Genomic DNA, 21,233 nt, shown 5'->3' on the forward strand with positions numbered 1-21,233 from the left:
GAGTTCACTTGCTGCAACTAAGGAGCCAGCGAGCTGCAACTAAGGAGCCCACCTGCTGCAACTAAGACTCAGCACAACCGAATAAATTTTTTTAACATAAAATATAATAAAATAAATGGTTCAGGGGAAAATACATGTATCCTGTGTGTATATGTAAAAGAGAGAAAGAGGGCTTCCCTGGTGGCGCAGTGGTTGAGAGTCCGCCTGCCAATGCAGGGGACACAGGTTCATGCCCCGGTCTGGGAAGATCCCACATCCCAAATGCCGTGGAGCAGCTGGGCCTGTGAGCCATGGCCACTGAGCCTGTGCATCCGAAGCCTGTGCTCCGCAACGGAAGAGGCCACAACAGTGAGAGGCCCGTGTACTGCAAAAAAAAAAAAAAAAAAGAGAGAGAGAGAAAGAGAAAATGATAGGAAAAATACAGCTAAATGCTGACAATTGGGGAATCTGGAAAAAGGGATTACAGGCATTCTGTATGGTATTATGGCAACTTTTCTGAGACTGAAATTTCAAAATGAATAGAACAAAAAAAGACATTCTTTATAATTATATAAATTCTAAGGCATAGTAAATAAAAAAAAACACTAAGTGCAGAAAAATGTATGTTACGCTATGTAAATAAAGTATGGTGAGAGTATGAACACGAATACGTATGTCATGAGACTATATTCTGATACAGGTAGAATGCCTCTGAAAACATGCTAGAATCTTATCTACACTGGTTTCTTCCACAGATGAAAGGTAAGTGGGTAGAGAAGGATGAGAAATAAGTTTTTTTACTCTGAAAATTTGAATTCTGTACTATGTAAATGAAGTAACTTAAAAAGACAAGCCAGAATGAGTCAGTGGTTGCCAAATACAGGTGCCAGGCTGGCTACCTTAGAAGAACCTGGGGAACATTTAAAACTACATTAGCAGGCATCAATTCCAGAAATTCTATTTCAGTGGGTCCAGGATAGGGCTCAGGTAGCGGTAAAATTTCCCTAGTTAATAATAAAACATAGCATGGTTTGGGAACTGCTGCTTTAATCAAATCACCCAGACCTGATGCTCTCTAAATCCCAAATTCTAAGTAAATTAGGAAATCAGAAACAAATACTTTTTGTCTAATGAGAAAATAAGATCATAATATCTAGGGAAAGAATACTCCACAAGTGAAACTGGAAATTCTGAAACCAGGATTTACACTGAATTCCAAATAGAAGCCAAGTCTCACTAGTTACTCTACCTTTCTGCTCCCTTATTAAGGACCAAAAATATTGTGGAGGCTAAGGCAACCTGAATATCACTTGGTATAGAAAACACATTCAAATACTCTGCATTCTTCAAAAGGAACATTCTATGTAAATCTATTACAAGAGTATATAGTTATTTACTTTCCATTAAAAAAAAGTCAGTGTGGGCTTCCCTGGTGGCACAGTGGTTGGGAGTCCGCCTGCCGATGCAGTGGACGAGGGTTCATGACCCAGTCTGGGAAGATCCCACATGCCGTGGAGCGGCTGGGCCCGTGAGCCATGGCCGCTGAGCCTGTGCGTCCGGAGCCTGTGTTCCGCAACGGGAGAGGCCACAACAGTGAGAGGCCCGCATATAGCAAAAAAAAGAAAAAAAAAGAAAAAAGTCAGTGGACACAACAAGTAAACACAATATCTGTAACATTCTAGATTTCAAGTGGTATGTTCACCAGGGTTCATTTTATTATTGTGTTTTATATCTTAATGTATATTAACTATATTCTCTTATATGCATCAGATGTTACATGATAAGAAGGTAATTGTAAAAAATTAGAGCAACAGAACAACAGTTCAGATATCTGGTCCTTACATTTAAAAAAGAGAAGTAAATACAAGAAAACTAAGTATTACCATGCCAGCAGTACATATTTATTATTATTCATGAATGGTCAAAAGACTTACAAGGCCCATTACTATTAGTATAACCACACATAAGAAATACCACTTAGTGACATGGAGTGAAAAGGACAGTTTCATATATATTAAAAAAATACATACACATACACACATTCTCTCTCTCAAAGGCTCACCATTCACTGCTACAAAAGCAGGAGGCATCAAGCGGCAGGAGTTCCGATATACATAACAAGTTGAAACATCTCAAGCATAAAAACTACACTTAAGTTGCAAAAATAAAGTTTCTTTCTTCAAACATTTTGATCTGAGCTCAAGCAAAGCAAATGATGAACACCAATGATTTTTATACTATTTAACATACTTTAAAACATAAAAGGATCAACAGATACAAAAGTCCTGAAAATGTAGGGGTTATTCATAGGAATGAACAATGCATTTCATCCAAAAAAACGTCTACAGCAGATGTGTTTCATCCTGGCTCTCAAATATTTGAGAATCATAATTTACTATATTCAAACAGCAAGTTAAGCCAGAACAAAATGATAAACAGAAAACTCATTACTCCAAACAAGGCATTACTGCCCTTGGTTTCCTCAGACAGTTTCACTAGTGCAAGAGCATCATTTACCTGAAAGATCATGAGTCACAATTAAAGAGCACTCATACAAAACTATTTCCTTTTTTCTTTAAAAAGTGCCACATACTTGACTTCTCCTTTTAAAAAAAACAACAACAACACACATACACTAATGAAAGACCGTTTGTCTCCATCTCTTGTCAATGAGGAAAGGCCAGAGTGATTCTTTGATTCCAATTCGAAATGGTGTTCGCTGGCCAATGCCTAAGGTCTCCAATTTGGAGCAGTCAAGCTGAGCGTTTCTTGGACGTTGTGCTCCTAAGACAGGACTGTCAGTTATCTTTAAAACAAAAACAAAAAAATCAAAAATAAGAAGCCTCAGGCTGAAGTTTTATATTCACTACTTCCCTTTGCCCTCTTGCCCTCGGTGCAAGAAATCAGATTTGATCCCTGGAAAAATAAATAAAATGTCCACCACAATCAAGACAATACTTTTTCTATAAACTTCACCAATACTCATGGGCTTCTTTATACATGGTAATTTAGAGAAAATTAACAATAGAAACTGCCAAAATACAAGCAAAGTTCACTTTGATTAGTGCCAGAAAAAAAGTTATCCAAAACTTCCAAACAACAAGAAAAATGTTATCCATAGTACACACTGTAGTGATAGACCTGGACTTCCAAACAGTAAGGTTAGCTTGGTTTTTTTTTTTCTTGCCCACGCCTCAAGGCTTGCAGGATCTTAGTTCCCCTACCAGGGATTGAACCTGTGCGCCCTGCAGTGGAAGGGCCAAGTCCTAACCACTGGACTGCCAGGGAATTCCCAGCAAGAAGGTTTTAAATGCCATGTACTTACCGGTCTTAAGTGGCTGCTGGGGAGGTTGAAGGTGTCTGCAATTGCACACGCCATTTCATACTTAGTCATCTGTTCATTGCCAGACCAGTGAAAGGTTCCCTTAATTGACGGATCCTGACAAGGACACAAAAAATTCAAAACGGTTTCAAACTTTTTGAGTTGAGTGGAATGGCAAGTTTGACAAGAAAACTAACTTAAACAGGTTCAGGAAATAAAATGCATCTCTCCTTTCTGGAATGCTATACACAAGATATCTAAAATCAAATTCCTATAAATATCCCCAGCTAAACCAGAAAAGCAATTTCTAGAATTTAGCCTTAAGAATTTTTTTAAATAAAAGTGTAAGTAGTTCCAGTTTTATTTAGTGGGAATCCTAAAATGATTACAGATTTTTATGAAACACAGGCCAATTTAACAAGTATTTCCAACTATCCTAAGAAGCTAAAACCAAAACTTAACAGAACCATTTTTCAAGATGAGTTAATTGGTCATAACATCCTTAAAAACTGTCATGGTACATATTTTTTTAAAAAAATATATAAATTTTGATGTATTAAAAAAAGTCATGCTACTATTAATATTCTAAAATAAATCAGTCTCTAATCTTTCTTTCTGTGGATATTCTATTTTTTCAAATGCTTAAAATGAACTACTATTCAAATATCCAAAAACAATTACAAATTATTCTTACACTGGCTGAAATGATAAATCCCTATGTAGCTTCTTCTCTGCCACTACCTAAATCTTAAATAGACATTATTTAAGACAGTCTTCTTAAAAGGCATTAGGAGATTATTTTGTTACCCGAAGAAAAATACCAGTTTTCAGTTATCTTGCAGTAAGAGAATGACAGATGGGGTCTACAGTATTTGAGAAATAAAATCAAACGTAACAGCAGAATACTTTTATTAGTCATAAATACAGCCTACTATCTGAACTACTTTTGTTTGGTGTCCTTGTTAAGTTTTTAAAAAGCATTTAGAGGGCTTCCCTGGTGGCGCAGTGGTTAGGAATCCGCCTGCCAATGCAGGGGACACGGGTTCGAGCCCTGGTCCGGGAAGATCCCACATGCTGCAGATCAACTAAGCCCATGAGCCACAACTACCAAGCCTGCGCTCTAGAGCCTGCGAGCCACAACTACTGAAGCCCGCGTGCCTAGAGCCCATGCTCTGCAACAAGAGAAGCCACTGCAATGAAAAGCCTGCGCACCGCAACAAAGAGTAGCCCCCGCTCACCGCAACTAGAGAAAGCCCGCTCGCAGCAACGAAGACAAAACACAGCCAAAAATAAAAATAAATTAATAATAATAATTTTAAAAAAGCACTTAGATTCTCACCAGCATCCTCTTCTCTGCTAACTGACGACACACAGTGGCCACATCTTTGACGTGTGTGGGGAACCGCTGCTGCCAGTGGTCCATGTTCGCAGACTTGTTGCTGAACTGCACTTTATCAAACATAACAGTCACGGCGCTTTCCTCAAGCTTTTCAACTTCTCCATACAGAACAGGAATTCTCAAAACAGCAGCTCCTAGAGAGTAATAAAAGCAGGTAATACTTCAAAGCTGACTGGTTCTTAAGTCTTGCTATAAGATCAAAGTGTGCAGATTTAAACGACATCATCGCAGAAAACTTGCAATATACCAAAATGACACAGCTCACCTATTTAACAAATGTGATCCTGAATATTTTTAAGTGTCTCTGTCATGTGGGTTATTTTTTATAATTATATTAATTAAATAATTTCTTCATTATTGTGGCCATTAAAAATAAAACTGATTATGACAACTAAATGCAACAAGTGATCCTTGATTGTGCCTAAAAAATAAATGCGATAAAGGACATTACTGGGACAAAATTCCTACACAGACTGTATTGTATTAATGTTAAATTTTCTAAGTGTGATAACTGCATCGTAATTATGTGAAGAACATCCTTGTTGAAGATACACAGTGAAGTATTTCAGAGTGAAATTCAACTAATTCTCTATGAGTTCAGGAAGAAAAGAGTGTACATATAAAACACGTGGCAAAACATTAACAATTGGTGAATCTATATAAAGGGTATATGAGTGTTCACCACATAGTCCTTGAAAACACTGACTAAGGAATTATGAAGTATTTCGATTTTATGTTGGTCAATACTGAGGGGTTACAACAGATTAAATAATTAACGCTTTAACTGAAATTTAAAAAAAACTATTAAAATTAAATTAACTTATTGTGCAGCTGCAGACGACCTTTGAACAACACAGGTTTGAACTGTGGCATCCATTTATATGTGGATTTTTTTCATGTAGCACATCATGTACAAGACTTGAAGTGGACAGCCTATCCTTACATAGGCATAAGGTGAGTGACCTTTAATATAAAATTAATAACGTGTTAGTTTTCTTACTGTTTTATAACTTTGTTTTCCAAGAGTTACATTACTATACAGCATGCCTCTCTTCTCTCTCATAATTCGAGAAACTCTGTATCAGTCTACCACACAGGTAAGTGGTTTTAGAAAAAAATATACCAGTATTTCTAACACTGTATTATGAATATGACTGTAATACTATATATGCCATTTAAATTTTACAAAGATTCATTCATTAGTGTATAGGCTAGGCTACCATTAAACAATCATATCGATTACACTAGGCTACCATAAAGCAATCATATTACTGCTTCTTCCTTATCAACGCCTGAATCATACCTGTAAATAATTACAAATTTCTTCTCACACTGTCTTTTCATTTTTGATGTGTAGTGTTAGTAACACGTGTAACACCTATAGTGTTTTGTATCATATAAGACAACAATGGGAGTACCCTGGTGGCGCAGTTGTTAAGAATCCGCCTGCCAGTGCAGGGGACACAGGTTGGATTCCTGGTCCAGGAAGATCCCACATGCCATGGAGCAACTAAACCCACGCACCATAACTACTGAGCCTGCACTCCAGAGCCCGCAAGCCACAACTACTGAGCCCATGTGCCACAACTACTGAAGCCCACACGCCTAGAGCCTGTGCTCCGCAACAAGAGAAGCCACCGCAATAAGCCTGCGCACCGCAACGAAAAGTAGCCCCTGCTCACCGCAACTAGAGACAGCCCGCATGCAGCAACGAAGACCCAACACAGCCAAGAAAGAGAGAGAGAGAGAGAGAGAGAGAAGAAAGGAAAGGTTAAAGACGTGACTGTCCTGGGAATTATATTTTAAAAAAATACATATAACACACAAAATATGTGTAAATCGATTGTTTATGTTTTAGTAAGGCTTCAGACAATAGTAGGCTGTGAGTAAGTCTTTGAGGAGTAAATGGATTTCCCACTATGCAGGGATTGGCTACCCTAATCCCTGCACTGTCCAAGGGTCAGCTATATATTGATAATATATTCAAGGATGATTTCCGAAGGATAATTTATAACACACAAAAAAAAACCCAAATGTGTTAGTATGTATATATACTAGGGGATGCTTCTCAGGGATGTAGTACAGTCTGAGGCAGGAGTTTTAGTGCAGGGGATCATTAAGTCAAATATTATGCAGCTACTGATATGAAAAAGATATTCCAGAGATGGCTCCTTAAGAACTGAAATGCATGTACATGGGGGGAGAAAAACCAGGTTACAAAACAACGTGCACACAGGTTTGAAAATTCAAAAAAATACTTCCATACATAAGCACAGTTGGTGCTTCTCTCTCTGAGGGAGTATTGAGAGAACTCTTTACAATTTTAAATGTTTTTAAAAACTTTTTCAAGGAGGGTATACTTTTTATAATCAGTACATTTATGTTTGCGTATATATACACAAACACACAGGGAAAAAGAAAAAACATACAAATAACAGAATACCGCAATCCAAGAAAAATGATATTGACCCGTTTTTTGAAAGATTACAAAAATTTGTACTGTATGATTTGTTTTCTTTAACGATATTCCTGTACCCACTGATACTGGAAAAAGTCTGGAAGGATTCATAAATTCTTCAGGATTTCGAGAATTCTTATTTTTCTTTTTTATTAACTGCATTCCCTAGTTTTTCTCCAGTGATTTATGTTCCTCGACTAATTTTTTTTAATTAGAAACATATATATACATCATAAACAAAAAGGAATCCTCAAAAGCAGTCACGTACAGGGCTAAAGAGATGTGTCTTACCTAAATTGTTCTCCAGGACAGCCCTTTCTCCTTCTAATTTTGTTTTGCCATATAGATTTAGGGGACTTGGTATGTCTTCCTCTCTATAAGGTGGGTTTGTTCCATCAAAAACATAATCGGAGCTAATGTAGATTAGAAATGCTCCAACTGCAGCTACAAAAAAAAAAAAGACAGAAAGAAAAGAATCTATTAAATTACTACATGACATTACTGTTTACTGGAATTTGTAACAGCTTATTCATCATATATGTAACAAATCTTTTATAAACCGTCTAAAAAGTTTAATCTTTACAAACTCAGCGATCACTCAATATCTTATGAAGATTTTATAAAGACATCATTACCTGCTTCCTTTGCTAAGTTCCCAGAAGCATCCACATTAAGTTGAGAAGCAGCATCCGGCTGATTTTCGACAACATCTGGCCTTCTCTCTGCTGCACAATGTACTATGACATGGGGCTGGGAGTTCAGCATTGATGTGTTTTTAACCCAAAAAGGAATAAAACAAAAGAACTGTAGCCTTCCAACAGTAAATTAATTCATAGAAAATGTTTATTAAATCGACATTCCTTCAACTAAAGAATCATTGTAATTTTTAATGTAGTTTTGTCACACTTCCCTGTTTCAACATTCAAACTTCCTGAAAGGCAAAGAGGAATTTAGCAATCCCCAGGCAAAATCAGACACAACTCTTGTTGACAACCATGCTTTTAAATCAAAAGAAGCTTCATCCCCCTAATCTGGGTGGGAGAAAAGAGCGATCATTTATGGAATTAACATGATCTAAATACTTAATAAGTCTATGGTAAAGGGAGAGGAATATCAATTGCAAATTAAATTCATAAATTCCAATCTCTTAAACCAGTCATTTAAAGATTAACCATCCATAAAACTTGTATTCCCAGTTGAGCATTTAAGTATGCCACCTATACTCTAAGCACCCTGCGAGAAGCAAGGATTTCACAATCTAATGCAAAAGACAGATATGTAAAGAGACTGTTTCAATATCATATGACCTATATCAGGACAGAGGAATGCAGAGGGTCCTTTGTAGAGAAGGGGCACCTACTTCCCAGAGGAGCTGAGTAAGAGCTAAGATTTGGGAAGATCAGTGACATGCAGGGCTCGTGTACCCACTCACCCAACTTCCTCCTTCTCAGCAATTGCTTGAGGAAGCATGATCTGAGAGCTGTTTTCAAACTTAAGTGTGCATAAGCTGGGATGGTTCTTAAAATGTAGATCCCAGGCCCCACCACACACTTGTTGAATGAAAATCTCTGAGAGTGAAACTAAGAACAAGTTTCCCAAGTGATTCTGATGCAGGTTTTCCTTGGATCATATTTTTAGAAAGAATCTGAACTTCTGATTTGATCAGAGGTGTAACAGAATCTAAATTTTTCTGTTAAGTCTTCTGTGACCATCGCCAACAAGTGGTTTAACCACTCTTGCCTTTGTGATCTCTAAAATGCAAATGAGAATATTTTGCAGTGTTGTAAGGTTTACAGATAATATTAAGAAAGGATTTGCATAGAAAGTAGTACTTAGAAGAATACTTCACAAACATAAGCATTTTACAAAATGCTTCATCTTCTGCCTTTTGTCAACCTATGTCTCAACCTAATCTTTTATAAGGATGACATATTCTTATCCATGCCAAAAAAAGTGCAGTATATATTATTGTTGCTTAATATGTTAGAGCATTAAGTACAATAACTTCCTTGAGAACAAGAGCATTTTTCGAGTCATCCAGACAATTATTAATAGTTAACTTACGTGTTAAAATAAACCATACCTGAAAATCATAAATGATGTGATGAACTGCATTAGAATCCAAGAGATTAACCTGCTCAAATTTTGGTCTTGCTCTTCTAAAACCACAGCCAACGGCATGCCAATTATTCTGTTGAAATTCTTTGTAAACAGCTCTGCCAAGAAGCCCAGTGGCACCAGTAATCAGAACCCGCCTATTGGGGATGTTAACTTCCTCCTAAACGTGAAGGGGGTGGAAAAGGATTGTTTAATTTGAAAATAGTCTCTCAACGAAATCAGCCACCATTTTCATTCACTAAATACTTCAAGTCTTAATTGTATGCTTCCTTGCCCAATCTATAAGCCAATTCTTAAGTTAGAACAAAGATTAATCAAAATGCATGGGTAAGTGTGTCACTTAAGAAAAAGTTTTGCCAGGGAGCAACTAAGCTCGTGCGCCACAACTACTGAGCCTGCACTCTAGAACCCGAGAGCCACAACTACTGAAGCCTGTGCACCTAGAGCCCGTGCTCCGCAACAAGAGAAGCCACTGCAATGAGAAGCCCGCGCACTGCAACGGAGAGCAGCCCCCGCTCACCGCAGCTAGAGAAAGCCCGCGTGCAGCAACGATGACCCAATGCAGCCAAAAATAAAAAATAAAATAAATTTACTTTTAAAAAGTTTTAATAATCTTACGCAAGAAAAAGAACCTAAGATGATACTGCAAGGAATCACCTAGTCAAATAGATTTAGATTTCCTGTGGTAATAATGGAAAAGCTTATTTTTACAATCAGTGATGTCCAAATTAGTAAAAAACAGCAATGACGTTCTTCCATTTATAAAAATGCAGTGAGTTCTAAGCTTACTTACTTTATGGCCCGATTAAATACTGGGGCTATGTTCTGTTGATATGTTTCCAAATTGACATGTCTGGTCTTCAGTTTTTAATCTCAAGGTTTTTTTTCAAATCTCATTGACTTTATCATACTGTGATAGGTCTAAATTAGAGAATTCACATTTCACAGGAATTTATGTAGAAGAAAAATAAATTTGGTCCTTATAGCACTAACATTCTTTCTAAGTTTAACCAAACTGGTAAATATATTCCTGCATTAACTCTTCTTTTTTTTTGTAAATACTTTCATTTGTATCATTTTTTTAGATTCCACATCATGTAACATTCTTTTTTTAAACTTTATTTATTTTTTATACAGCATGTTCTTATTAGTTACCCATTTTATACATGTTAGTGTATATATATATGTCAATCCCAATCTCCCAATTCATACCACCACCACCATCCATATTCCTGCATTAACTCTTAATTTACCTATTTAGACCAGTTAAAACAAATAAACAAAGATAGAGGAACTGGTCTGTGCTGCTATTGTGAAAGGAAAAATTCCTCACACACTGAAATTAAAAAGGAACTACTATTTAAGAAACAATTTAAGTTCTATGTTTACATAGAACTTTCTCTTCTTCCCAAGATAGGTAACACGGAATTTCCTCAGACTCTTGAATTAAGTCAACATTTACTATTAAAAAACAACAAAAAGTTTTATTAAATTTTATCAACTTGAGTCCTTTTAAATTTCAAATGTTGTTATAGTCACCTAATTCTGAGCTGTCAAAAATCTTAAATATGCACGCAATAACCTTTTTTGTGCACACAAAAAGACTTTTTTTTTCCTAGCCCTCAATTCAGCTAACTTAGAAGACTATACATTTTTTTAAAAAAGGCCACCCAAATCAAGTATTTCTATCATATGAAAAACCTGAAATGAAAGGGCTGACAGAGACAGTACAAAGGTAGTTCTTAAAGATATTTTTTCCTTAGTTCAACCAATTTCAAGACATTTTAGAAGTTAGAGAAAAATTCATCTATGCTCTCTGTTGCAAAACTTGCCTCTAAGCCAAATGATCTATAAAAACAAGGATTTCAGCCAGCAAAATATTTTCTTTGAATTTCTGGCAAGAAAACAACTCTACAAAGATTCTAATTGTAAAGAGGTTAAAACATGTCAAGTCTAGTAGAGATACGATCAGAAAACAATTTACACAGGATAAAGATCCCTGGGAAAATACTATAACAGAGCTATGATATGGTTTCTTCTAAGTTTCTCACTTCACTCTAAAGAAGGAAAGGAATAGACAAGAGTTCTTAGATCAGTGGTTCACAGGCTTTATTCGCTGAGGACAGGAATCGACTGGAAGGCTTTCAGATCAAGTACATTTGGAATGAGGCCTCGTAATTTGCCTTTGTAACAAGTTTCCAGGTGCTGATGCTGGTGATTTGGAAACTGAATTTTGAGAACTCCAGGAAAGTCCAAGACCTTCCTAAAGATAGCTCTTAATCAAAGAAGTCAAAAAACTGCCATCTGCCTTTCTAGCAGCGACAACATCTTCCCCATTTTCCCCCTTAAAAAGGAAAACTAGAAGAAGTAGTTAAAGAACAAGCATCATGCTTGCAGTAACCACAAAATTCTTAAACAGTAAAATAAGATCTCTAGGTACTTCACTGATTCTGTGAAGCACATTTTTTCCTCATTTATCATCTCTGTTAAATGAATGAAATAAAGATGGTTTGGCAGTGTTTTTTGCTTTTTAGTGCATCTTAAAATAAGAGCCCAGATAATCTTATAATTGAGAGCATCTTAGATTTGATGAAATACAGTATTAAGTTACAAGCACAGCAATGCTCTTTAGGGAATATAATACCACTTAACTTTAAAAAAGGATGGGGGTTGCATGGAAAAATACAACCTTACATCCTTATACCCTGGGATAATATGTAAGGTCCCTGGAAGAAAATATGAAACTGTCCGTGTTACCTAGTGGTCAGATGTCAATGCTCAAGAATTTTCTACGTTAAAAGAGCAGAGATCGGACTTCCCTGGTGGCGCAGTGGTTGAGAGTCCGCCTGCCAATGCAGAGGACACGGGTTCGTGCCCCGGTCCAGGAAGATCCCACATGCCGCGGAGCAGCTGGGCCCGTGAGCCATGGCCGCTGGGCTTGCGCGTCCCGAGCCTGTGCTCCGCAACGGGAGAGGCCACAACAGTGAGAGGCCCGCGTACCGCAAAAAAAAAAAAAAAAAAAATCAGAGATCTAAAGTACAAGCATTTTCTGAAACAAATGATTCTGCACAATCTTATATTTGAAAACTATCATGTGTTATATAAACCTACATCATACCTTTTGACCACAGGAGGAGTCCTATTAGACAGGCAGGGCAGATATCACTTCCGAAGTGAGGAACCTTATCTACAGATGTTAAAGGTCTTGCCCAGAGTAAAAGGGAAAAGGTTGGAAACAGAACTTGGGCCCTTTTGCTTCTATCATCCAGCAAAATACATACTGAGTTTTGTCTCAATCCTTTGAACTTATACTCGGTTTCATGATGATTAACCACACTCTGTGGCATTGAGAAAGTTACTCCATCTCTATTGATCTAACTCCCACACTCTGTGGCATTGAGAAGTTACTCCATCTCTATTGATCTAACTCCTCACTGGTGAAATGAGGCATTTGGAAAAGATGCCTAAGGCTCTTCCAGCTTTACAGTCCTACAATTCCATATTATCCTTACCACAGAGGGATCTGAATAGAGTGAAAGAAGGTTCATTTACTTAAAGTAACTTATCCTCTTTTCATATAGTTCTCTCTAGAGACTCAATGAGCACCTTTTGTCACCAGTATACGAGCCCAACAAGATGTTTTCATTTGGACTGCAAGTTTATTGATGGTTAGCAAATAAAATACGCATCACTCTGAAATTAAAAGAGGCCAAACAAAACTATCTCTTCTATATTTGACTCTACCTGAAGCTTCTTAAAGCACACTATTTTGATTTTTTTCTTTTTAAAAGAGGAGAAATAGTCCTCTAAAAATTATTTTGGACCATTACTCTGTAAATTACTTTAGTTCTGCAAAACACAGGAATGTCCAAACACTTCAAGGAACTCTGAATAGAGGAACAAAAAGCTGTCTTGTTAACCCAAAGAATAATTAAGAGTTGAAGATACTCTGTCTGCCTGAAAAGTCTGTTTCGCAATTTTTATTCTTATGGGTCAGGAATATTAAACACCACTTTAAGTTGCCCTGAACATATGTGCCTCTTATCCTATAAACTCTTAGATGTACAGAATTCAGTAACTTCAGGTGACCAGATTTACAGACACCTCCCCCCCCAAAAAAAAACTTGAAAAAGTAAACGCATATAAATAAACGAAGAGCTGTAGCTCTTATTACGCCATCAAATCAAATAATACCAAATTGTACAGGTAATGGAAGATAAATGGCTCTTTCAAAATGGTCTAAACAGTACTCTGGAACAGAGGTTTCTACTTGAGCACGCTTGGATTAACTTCTACTAAAAAATGTCTTAGAAAAAGTCAAGAGTGAAACAAAACAAGTGTCTAAAGAGGGATCTTCTTAAATGTTAGTGGTAAATGTAATTATACTTTGCTATTTTTAGAACCTTCAATTTGGCAAAGCTTCACACTGATTTATATGATTCTTACAACATTCCCCTTGAGGCAAATCTATGAGGAGATACTCCTGGACTTTAAAAAACTTTAGATACCTAGGTGACACTTATCTAACTCCTACTGGCATCCTATTGTACCCCACAGCCAGTATTACTAACAGGAACCACTACAGTCTATTTCTCAGACATAAACTATAAGACACGAGCAAGTTTTAATTCCGGTTTTGAGAGCAGCAAATATGTGCCAAGCTTTTGGTTGTGCAATTTTACTGAAGGAAAATCCATTTTCATTAGTCTACTGAACTCCTACTGTGAAAACTGATTAAGCTGTATATACATACATGTGTGCATATACACTGACATAAACAAACAATATGTAACATTACAGTACTCAGCATTGTTTGGGGTACACAGGAACAAAAGAGAGGTTTAAATTGCCCATTATTCTAACCTTACCCCCCAAATACCAAAACGATTTGAAACACTAAATCTGCTATATTTTGAAGGCGTAAGAATTCTGCATAATCAAAATAGCCATCACCTACGTCCTCTCTTATATCCTTAAGATATGTTGGCCTGGGCATTAACATCTTCCTATCCCCAGTGCTAGATACACTCTGTGGACTGATGAATGCTGGGGGGCCTGGAATTAAACAGGAGAGAATGGAGGCTCTCCAAACACAGTAATAGCTTTCGTTTATGCAACCTCCGTAGTGGTTCAAATAGATCTGTATTTGAATCCCGGCTGCAATCTTACTGAATGAACTTGGGCCAAGGACTCGCCCTCTAAGCCTCAATTTTCTTATCTGTAAAATGGAACAAAACGAGTATGTCATAAATATGAGAACTAAAGTAAATAATGCATGTAAAGTGTATAACACAGTGACGAGTTCAGTAACTTTTCAACTCCAATCCTGTTATTATTTCTGAAAAGCCACCTGGCCCCTTCTTTCTTAGAGATACGAACTGTTAAGACCAAAGGATACGAACAAAGGATAAGAAATTTAGAAATAATCAAAACTGAAACAGCTCTGAAAACCCCTCTCCGTTCCCGAGAGGGGAGACAGAAGAGTCGAAACTGAAACCCGACCTACTCTTTTCCCGTCACAGCGGCTGAAAAAGAAAACACAGAAGGGTGTGCACCGAAGTAAACAAACTCGGCGGCGCCGCCCTCGCCGCCCGGGGCCTCCGACTCCGGCAGGAGGCGTCTGGAAAACCACTCCAGCGCCCGCTGCAAGACTCGTCCCCTCCGCGCACTCAGTTCCTACGATACGCACCTCCCCTCCCCGCCCCAAGACCCGGGCCGACTCCCTCACCTCCACCAAACGGCAGTTCCCGGGAACAAAGTGAATAGAAAGCTCCTTCTCCCGCCCCACCATGCCCGCCGTCTTGGCGCCGCCGCCGCAGCGACCGCCACTTCCCCCAGCCCAAGATCGCCGCGGTCCGCAGCTCTAAAGCCCTCGGCCCGCCTCCCCTAAGTCCGGGCCAGCCCCCGCTCACCACTTCCGGCTTCCGCCGCCAAGACCGCGCCCCTTGATTGGCCACGCTCCGCCGACGCCCCAGAAAGGGGACTGGCGCGCTCGGGACGCTCCCAGCCCACGCGCCAACTCTTAAAGGGAAACAAAGGCCCTGGTCTTAAGCAAGGAATGCGAGTTTTGTTTTGGGGCCGGGGGCGGGGGTGGGGGTGGGGGTGGGGTGGGGGGAAGGACGAGTTGTTTATTTTGTGTGTTTTTCCTTCTAGACTAGGTAAGGATTGAATTGGATCGCCTAGACTTGAGCAGTGCATAAGAATCTACTGCATAAGAATCTACTGGGCACGTAATACATAAAGTGGGATAAAATAGTTTAAAGTCATGGTGGGGGGGGGGGGGCGGGGGGGGGGAGGGGGAGGGGAGGAAGCACAATGGACCTGTGTCTCTAGAGCATTAAGAGTGTTTGAGAGATTTAGAAAGACACTGGAATAAAAATAAAAATGTTGGTATCTGAGTCATTAACACCCCAAGAACCCATTTGTCTTTCCGGGATGCTAAAAAGTAGTACGTGTGAAATTCCAAAGATCTCAAACTAATTTTGACTAGTTAAAAATAAAAAGATGTGGGAGGCTGGGGGATGAATTATTTGGGTACCTCTTCCAAACGCAGATTCTCGGACTTTACCAGTAATTGCAGAATGAGCTGTGGTAGTAGAGCCTGGGACTTCTGGTAGATTTAACGGGAGTCCAGATCAGCCCTTGAGAAGCACCGCCTTACAGGCTGCAGCGTCGGGCTACACGAGCCGAACCTCCGCTACCAAGGAAAATTAAAGGAACCAGGGGAATATAGTAATACTGAACCTTCTACCACCTGGATCGCGCTTTTTTAAAGTGACAAAGACAGCTCTAAGCGTTGAGGCTGACCTAGCACTTAATTGCAACTGATTTCTCTTCCAGTTCAAACCCGAAAAGCCCCCGCCAGCCGAGATGCTTATGAAATTTACTCGGGGGGTGGGGGGGAACCAGAGCATGGACCGCATAGGTTTCGCCAACTTTCCCCCGAACGGTCTTCAGCGTTCTTGTCCAGGCATACAGGATACCAAGACCTTAAAAGTCGCCCGCAAACGTGATTACTGTTTGGATCTTTCTAAAACGACATTATTTTCATAAACCTTTTTTTGGTTTAATCTTAGAGCTCAACGCTAAGCAGCCTTTAAAATTTTTTTCCCCATCTGAGTCCCGTGACTTTCCTTCCTACCCAACCCCCAACAAGAACTCATTTCCTTATTTGCATAAGCATAAAGTTTCTTTAGAACAGTAACAGAAGACAGCCTGAGGCCCCCCACTTTTCAATTTTTGTTTTAATCCAGGCTGTTAATCAATTTAGCATTACTTAGAGTCCTTGAGAGGAATGCCCCAAACACTAAACCATGCATAATCTGCAAACAACAAAGAAAACGTGTGGGTGGGTTTTGGGGGAGCGGTTTCAAGATCCTCTTGATCCTCCTCTCTTTAAGAAGCGGGAATTTTTGTGAAGTTTCTAGTTGCAACGTGTGATGCAGTCTGATCTTTCCAGGAAAAAAAAAAAAAATGTGTTCAACGCGAAAACGGTTTAAGGTCATGCATATGCAATTAGCATTTTGAGTCTCAGAGCAGCTTTATCTAGGGTGAGGAACAAATAGACTTTACTTGCCTGCGTTTGAGGATCTGGTTTCATGTTTGCCAGATAAAACGTGGGTATGGTTCCAGGGGCACATTTTCGTGTATGGGTTTTAATCATTCTTTTTAAAAATGGAAGTTTCTTTGTGAATAAAAACGCCACTGTTATACAGACAATATCCAAGTTCCTGTGGTGGCTAAGTCTATAAATTTAACGACAGCAATCTGGAGATAAAAGTTAGGTTAGCAGATTCATTTCATGCCAAGACAAAGAAAGGCTGGAGCACACAACTATAGATAAAAATCGTTATTTATATAGAACCTTCACCTACATCACTGCATTTAATCTGATAAATGAAACTGCTGTTCTGTTTTGGATTTTATTTTTGTCAATTGAGATTTAGCTGAGCTCTCCATACAGCGTCAATAATTAAAGTTGCTTTATTATTCCAAGTCCCAAAGTTACACGTTTTAAAGAAATGAATGACACTTATTTGGTTTTTTACACACCCTTTTGGCTTTTACCAGACCTTCATTGGGATTCTTTTAAAGAAACTCTTAACTCCAGAATGCTTCTTTTCTTGAATAGCTAACTCTTACCTGTTCCATGTTCTCCGGCATTTCAGGCATGATTCCAAAATTATCTCAGGAAAAAGATTTAAGATGGGTCTCTGCCTCTGCCTCCTCGGGCTGGGTCTTTGTTCTGCCTGCAGAGAGCGCAGGCACGCGAAAACGTGAGCCACAGCTTCACTCGACCTTTGAAATTAGCATTTTGAGTCCAATCCCAGAATCTCGTGCAGTTTTCCACACTGCAGTAAACTGGCAGCTGATTCCCCGTGGCAATCTTGAAAATACCCAATGAGAAGTTTCATGTTTTATTGCCAGCCAAATGAAGGTCCATTAGGAAAACCAACTTTTTTTTTTTTTAAGAAATAAAGATGTAACAACAAAAACTTCCTGTGAAAACTTGTTGCAGTTTTCTCTTGCAAAAGAAAAGCAAGAGCCAGCAGTTGGAAAGCACACAGACTATGCAACTGATTTCTGTTCTGAAATATTTTATTGAGTTATGCCTTGTTACAACAGAATCCGCTTGGTAAAGTTCGCCAGTGCTTTCCCAACCAGTGCTTTCTAATTAACTATTTCAAAGGACGGTAGAAGGCACTGGTGGTAACAATATGTGGAAATTAAAACGCAACAGGTTATTTCCATGAACAGTGTCCTGCCCTCTGTTTGAGGAAATGGTAGGTGGAGTAGCCTTAAGTTTGGCCGAGCTTTAAGGACTACTAGATCAGTGATTCCCAGACCTGCCAACACCAGAGAACCCATGAAACACAATCAAGTGGATCCCAGCAATCCGATTTTTAACAATTTCAAGGGTGATGAATATGCTCAGTTAAATTTTGAACCACTCTTCTGGATTAAGGCTCTGTAACAATTTAAGAACAACCAACAAAAACTTGCCATTCAGATAGAGCTTTAAAAAAAGTCACTTAACTCTTTATATTCTACTCAGAGTACACAGCATGTGGTAAACTGTATGAGGCATGTAGAGGGTCTGTAAGTGATGAAGAATATACAATTTTTTTAATTGATAAATTAAAATTCATCAAAATTTAAAACTTCTGTTCATCAAAAGACATTATTAAGAAAAATAAAACAGACTGGGAAAAATAATCTTGATACATATATCTGAAAAGGACATATTCAGAATACTTAAAAAACTCCTACAACTCAATAGTTTTTAAAAAATCATTTCTAAAATGGACATGTTTTGAACAGACACTTGACAAAGTAAAGGCATCATGGCCAATAATCGCATAAAAAGATGCTCAAAATCAGGGAAATGAACATTAAAATCACACTGAGATACATACCTAACAGAATGGCTAAAATAAAGACTGATAACATTATATGCTAACAAGCATTTTAAGCAATTAGAATGCCATTCATTGTTAGTGGGATTCATTGTTAGTTTCACTTTAGAAAACTGTTTGGCAGTTTATTATAAAGTCAAATATACACCTACCCCATGACCCAAAATTCCACTTCTAGGTGCTTACCCAAGAGAAATGAAAGCATATATTCACAAAGTCTCGCACAAGAATATTCACAGCAGATTAATTCAAAATAACTTAGGGAATTCCCTGGCCGTCCAGTGGTTAGGACTACGCCCTTCCCCTGCAGGGGGCTTCAGTTTCAGTCCCTGGTTGGGGAACTAAGATACTGAATGTGGCCAAAATAAAACAAAACAAAAAAAACAAAATAACCTAAAACTGGAAACAACCCAAACATCCATGAATAGATGAATGGATAGACAAACTGTGGTAGAACCATACCATGGAATATTACTCAACTATGCGAAGTAACAAACTATATGAATGTAATGAAATAAAATTTTATATTTTAAGGCAAGACAAGAAAAGTTAAACATAAAATTCTCTCTGTGTGTCCACTTCGGCCTCCTCCCTCCCTCCCGAATATGCACTGTGCATCTGCGTTACACATTAACCAGAGCTCATCAAAGATGGGAGTGCTTGCTCGACTGTAAAGATCAATATTTTTTTTCCTTTCTTCTGATGCTAGCAAGGTGACTTTTTAAAAGAATAAAGTTCCCTCCCAGCTCTGTAAGGGGTCTAGTGACTTACTGCTCACTTTGTATGTGCTTACGTGGACTACGTACATTTGGTGAACTTTATGTAAACATTAGTATGTCATTTGATGTACGAGCCTTGTCTCAAAAATGTATATGACTGTGCTTTCAACTTCTAACTGGAGGAACAGTTCTCAGAGCTTTATGAGAATCTGTCTCCCAGGTTATAATCCTCAGTTTGGCTCAAATAAAATTCCCTTTTATTCCTTAAGTTGACTGTTAAATGAATTTTTGTTAACAAAAGAATCTCAAAATCATTATACTATGTGGGAAACCAGACACAAAACAGTATAGTTTGATTTATGTGAAATTCTAAAACAGGTGAAACTAACCTATGGTGAAAGAAATTATCTTGCCTTAGGGAAAGGTAGGGATTGACTGTTGCAGCCATAAATGAACTTTCTGAGGTTATGGAGATGATTTATATCCTGATAGGGGTGTGGGTAACATGAGTATATATGTTTATCAGAACTCATCGAACTATATCAGTTAAGATCTGTTTATCTCACTGTCTGTATTGCTGTTTGTAGTTTATACCTCAATTTAAAAACAATAATACAGCTCTATTTACAATAGCCCGGAGATGGAAACAACCTAAGTGCCCATCATCGGATGAATGGATAAAGAAGATGTGGCACATATATACAATGGAATATTACTCAGCCATAAAAAGAAACGAAACTGAGCTATTTGTAATGAGGTGGATAGACCTAGAGTCTTGTCATACACAGTGAAGTAAGTCAGAAAGAAAAAGACAAATACCGTATGCTAACACATATATATGGAATTTAAGAAAAAAAAATGTCATGAAGAACCTAGGGGTAAGGCAGGAATAAAGACGCAGACCTCCTAGAGAACGGACTTGAGGTTATGGGGAGGGGGAAGGGTGAGCAGTGACGGGGCGAGAGAGAGTCATGGACATATACACACTAACAAACGTAGTAAGATAGATAGCTAGTGGGAAGCAGCCACATGGCACAGGGATATTGGCTCGGTGCTTTGTGACAGCCTGGAGGGGTGGGATAGGGAGGGTGGGAGGGAGGGAGACGCAAGAGGGAAGAGATATGGGAACATATGTATATGTATAACTGATTCACTTTGTTATAAAGCAGAAACTAACACACCATTGTAAAGCAATTATACCCCAATAAAGATGTTAAAAAAAAATAAAATAAATAAAAAACAAAACAACAAAAAAAAACCAATAATACAGTCATATTTTGGACCATTTGGGTCACAACCTTAGACACAGGCAACAACTTCCAGGATACTAGTTTGAGGTAGTATTAACCATTGCATTGGTACCAAGTGATGAAATAAATGGACAGTTTTTAAATTTCTAAACTCATTAGGATTTTAAAAATCAAAAATTTTTTCCTTGACATGGTACGCATACATATTTCAAGTTTGAGAAATCCATCTCTAAGTTATCGTGATACCAAAGGACAAGAACAAAGAGTTCTGTTTCTTCCTTTTTACAGCCTCCTGTGTCCCTGTGTAAATTACCTCTGCTTCCCCCAACCTAGCTGTTCCCATTTCTGTGACTCTGATGTCCACACAAATGGCTTTGACCAATATTCTCTCCCAAACCATAGTTTCCACATTCTAGATGCCTAAAAGGCATTTATACCTGATATTCCACTGACATATCAAACTCACAGATACAAGAAATTGAAAGTAAATTTAATATTAATTCTTCGTCTTGCCCCCAAACCTGCTCTTCCTCTTAACCTCCCAGGTTTATGTGAAAGACACTATTACACTA

The 21,233-nt window shown here is 38.3% G+C and overlaps 2 protein-coding genes across 5 annotated transcripts in view; both read right to left on the reverse strand.

Moving 5' to 3' along the window:
* Nucleotides 1-1,672: 1,672 nt before the first annotated feature.
* MAT2B (methionine adenosyltransferase 2 non-catalytic beta subunit) lies at nt 1,673-17,584 on the reverse strand. Of its 4 annotated transcripts, none has more exons than XM_027084372.1 (7): nt 15,005-15,177; nt 9,242-9,436; nt 7,794-7,908; nt 7,450-7,602; nt 4,641-4,834; nt 3,305-3,418; nt 1,673-2,785 (listed from the first exon to the last, which is right to left on the reverse strand). In XM_027084372.1, the coding sequence occupies exons 1-7, from the start codon at nt 15,065-15,067 to the stop codon at nt 2,615-2,617; spliced, it is 1,005 nt and encodes a 334-aa protein (XP_026940173.1). In that variant the 5' UTR covers nt 15,068-15,177; the 3' UTR covers nt 1,673-2,614. The 4 variants fall into 4 exon arrangements, with proteins under 4 accessions (XP_026940173.1, XP_026940172.1, XP_026940174.1 ...); XM_027084371.1 differs by having other exon boundaries at nt 7,794-7,938; nt 15,005-15,133; XM_027084373.1 differs by lacking the exon at nt 15,005-15,177 and adding an exon at nt 17,419-17,584 and having other exon boundaries at nt 2,427-2,785.
* The window catches only part of HMMR (hyaluronan mediated motility receptor), a 50,381-nt gene continuing 46,705 nt past the window's right edge, over nt 17,558-21,233 (reverse strand). Inside the window, exon 18 of the mRNA XM_027084365.1 lies at nt 17,558-17,662. Within this exon, the coding sequence (XP_026940166.1) occupies nt 17,583-17,662 (80 nt within the window). The 3' untranslated portion in view covers nt 17,558-17,582. The remainder of the gene's footprint in view (nt 17,663-21,233) is intronic.

This window comes from Aethalodelphis obliquidens, unplaced genomic scaffold, assembly GCF_003676395.1.
Source record: "Aethalodelphis obliquidens isolate GAN/ISIS:26980383/991018 unplaced genomic scaffold, ASM367639v1 scaffold52, whole genome shotgun sequence".
Taxonomy (NCBI): domain Eukaryota; kingdom Metazoa; phylum Chordata; class Mammalia; order Artiodactyla; family Delphinidae; genus Aethalodelphis; species Aethalodelphis obliquidens.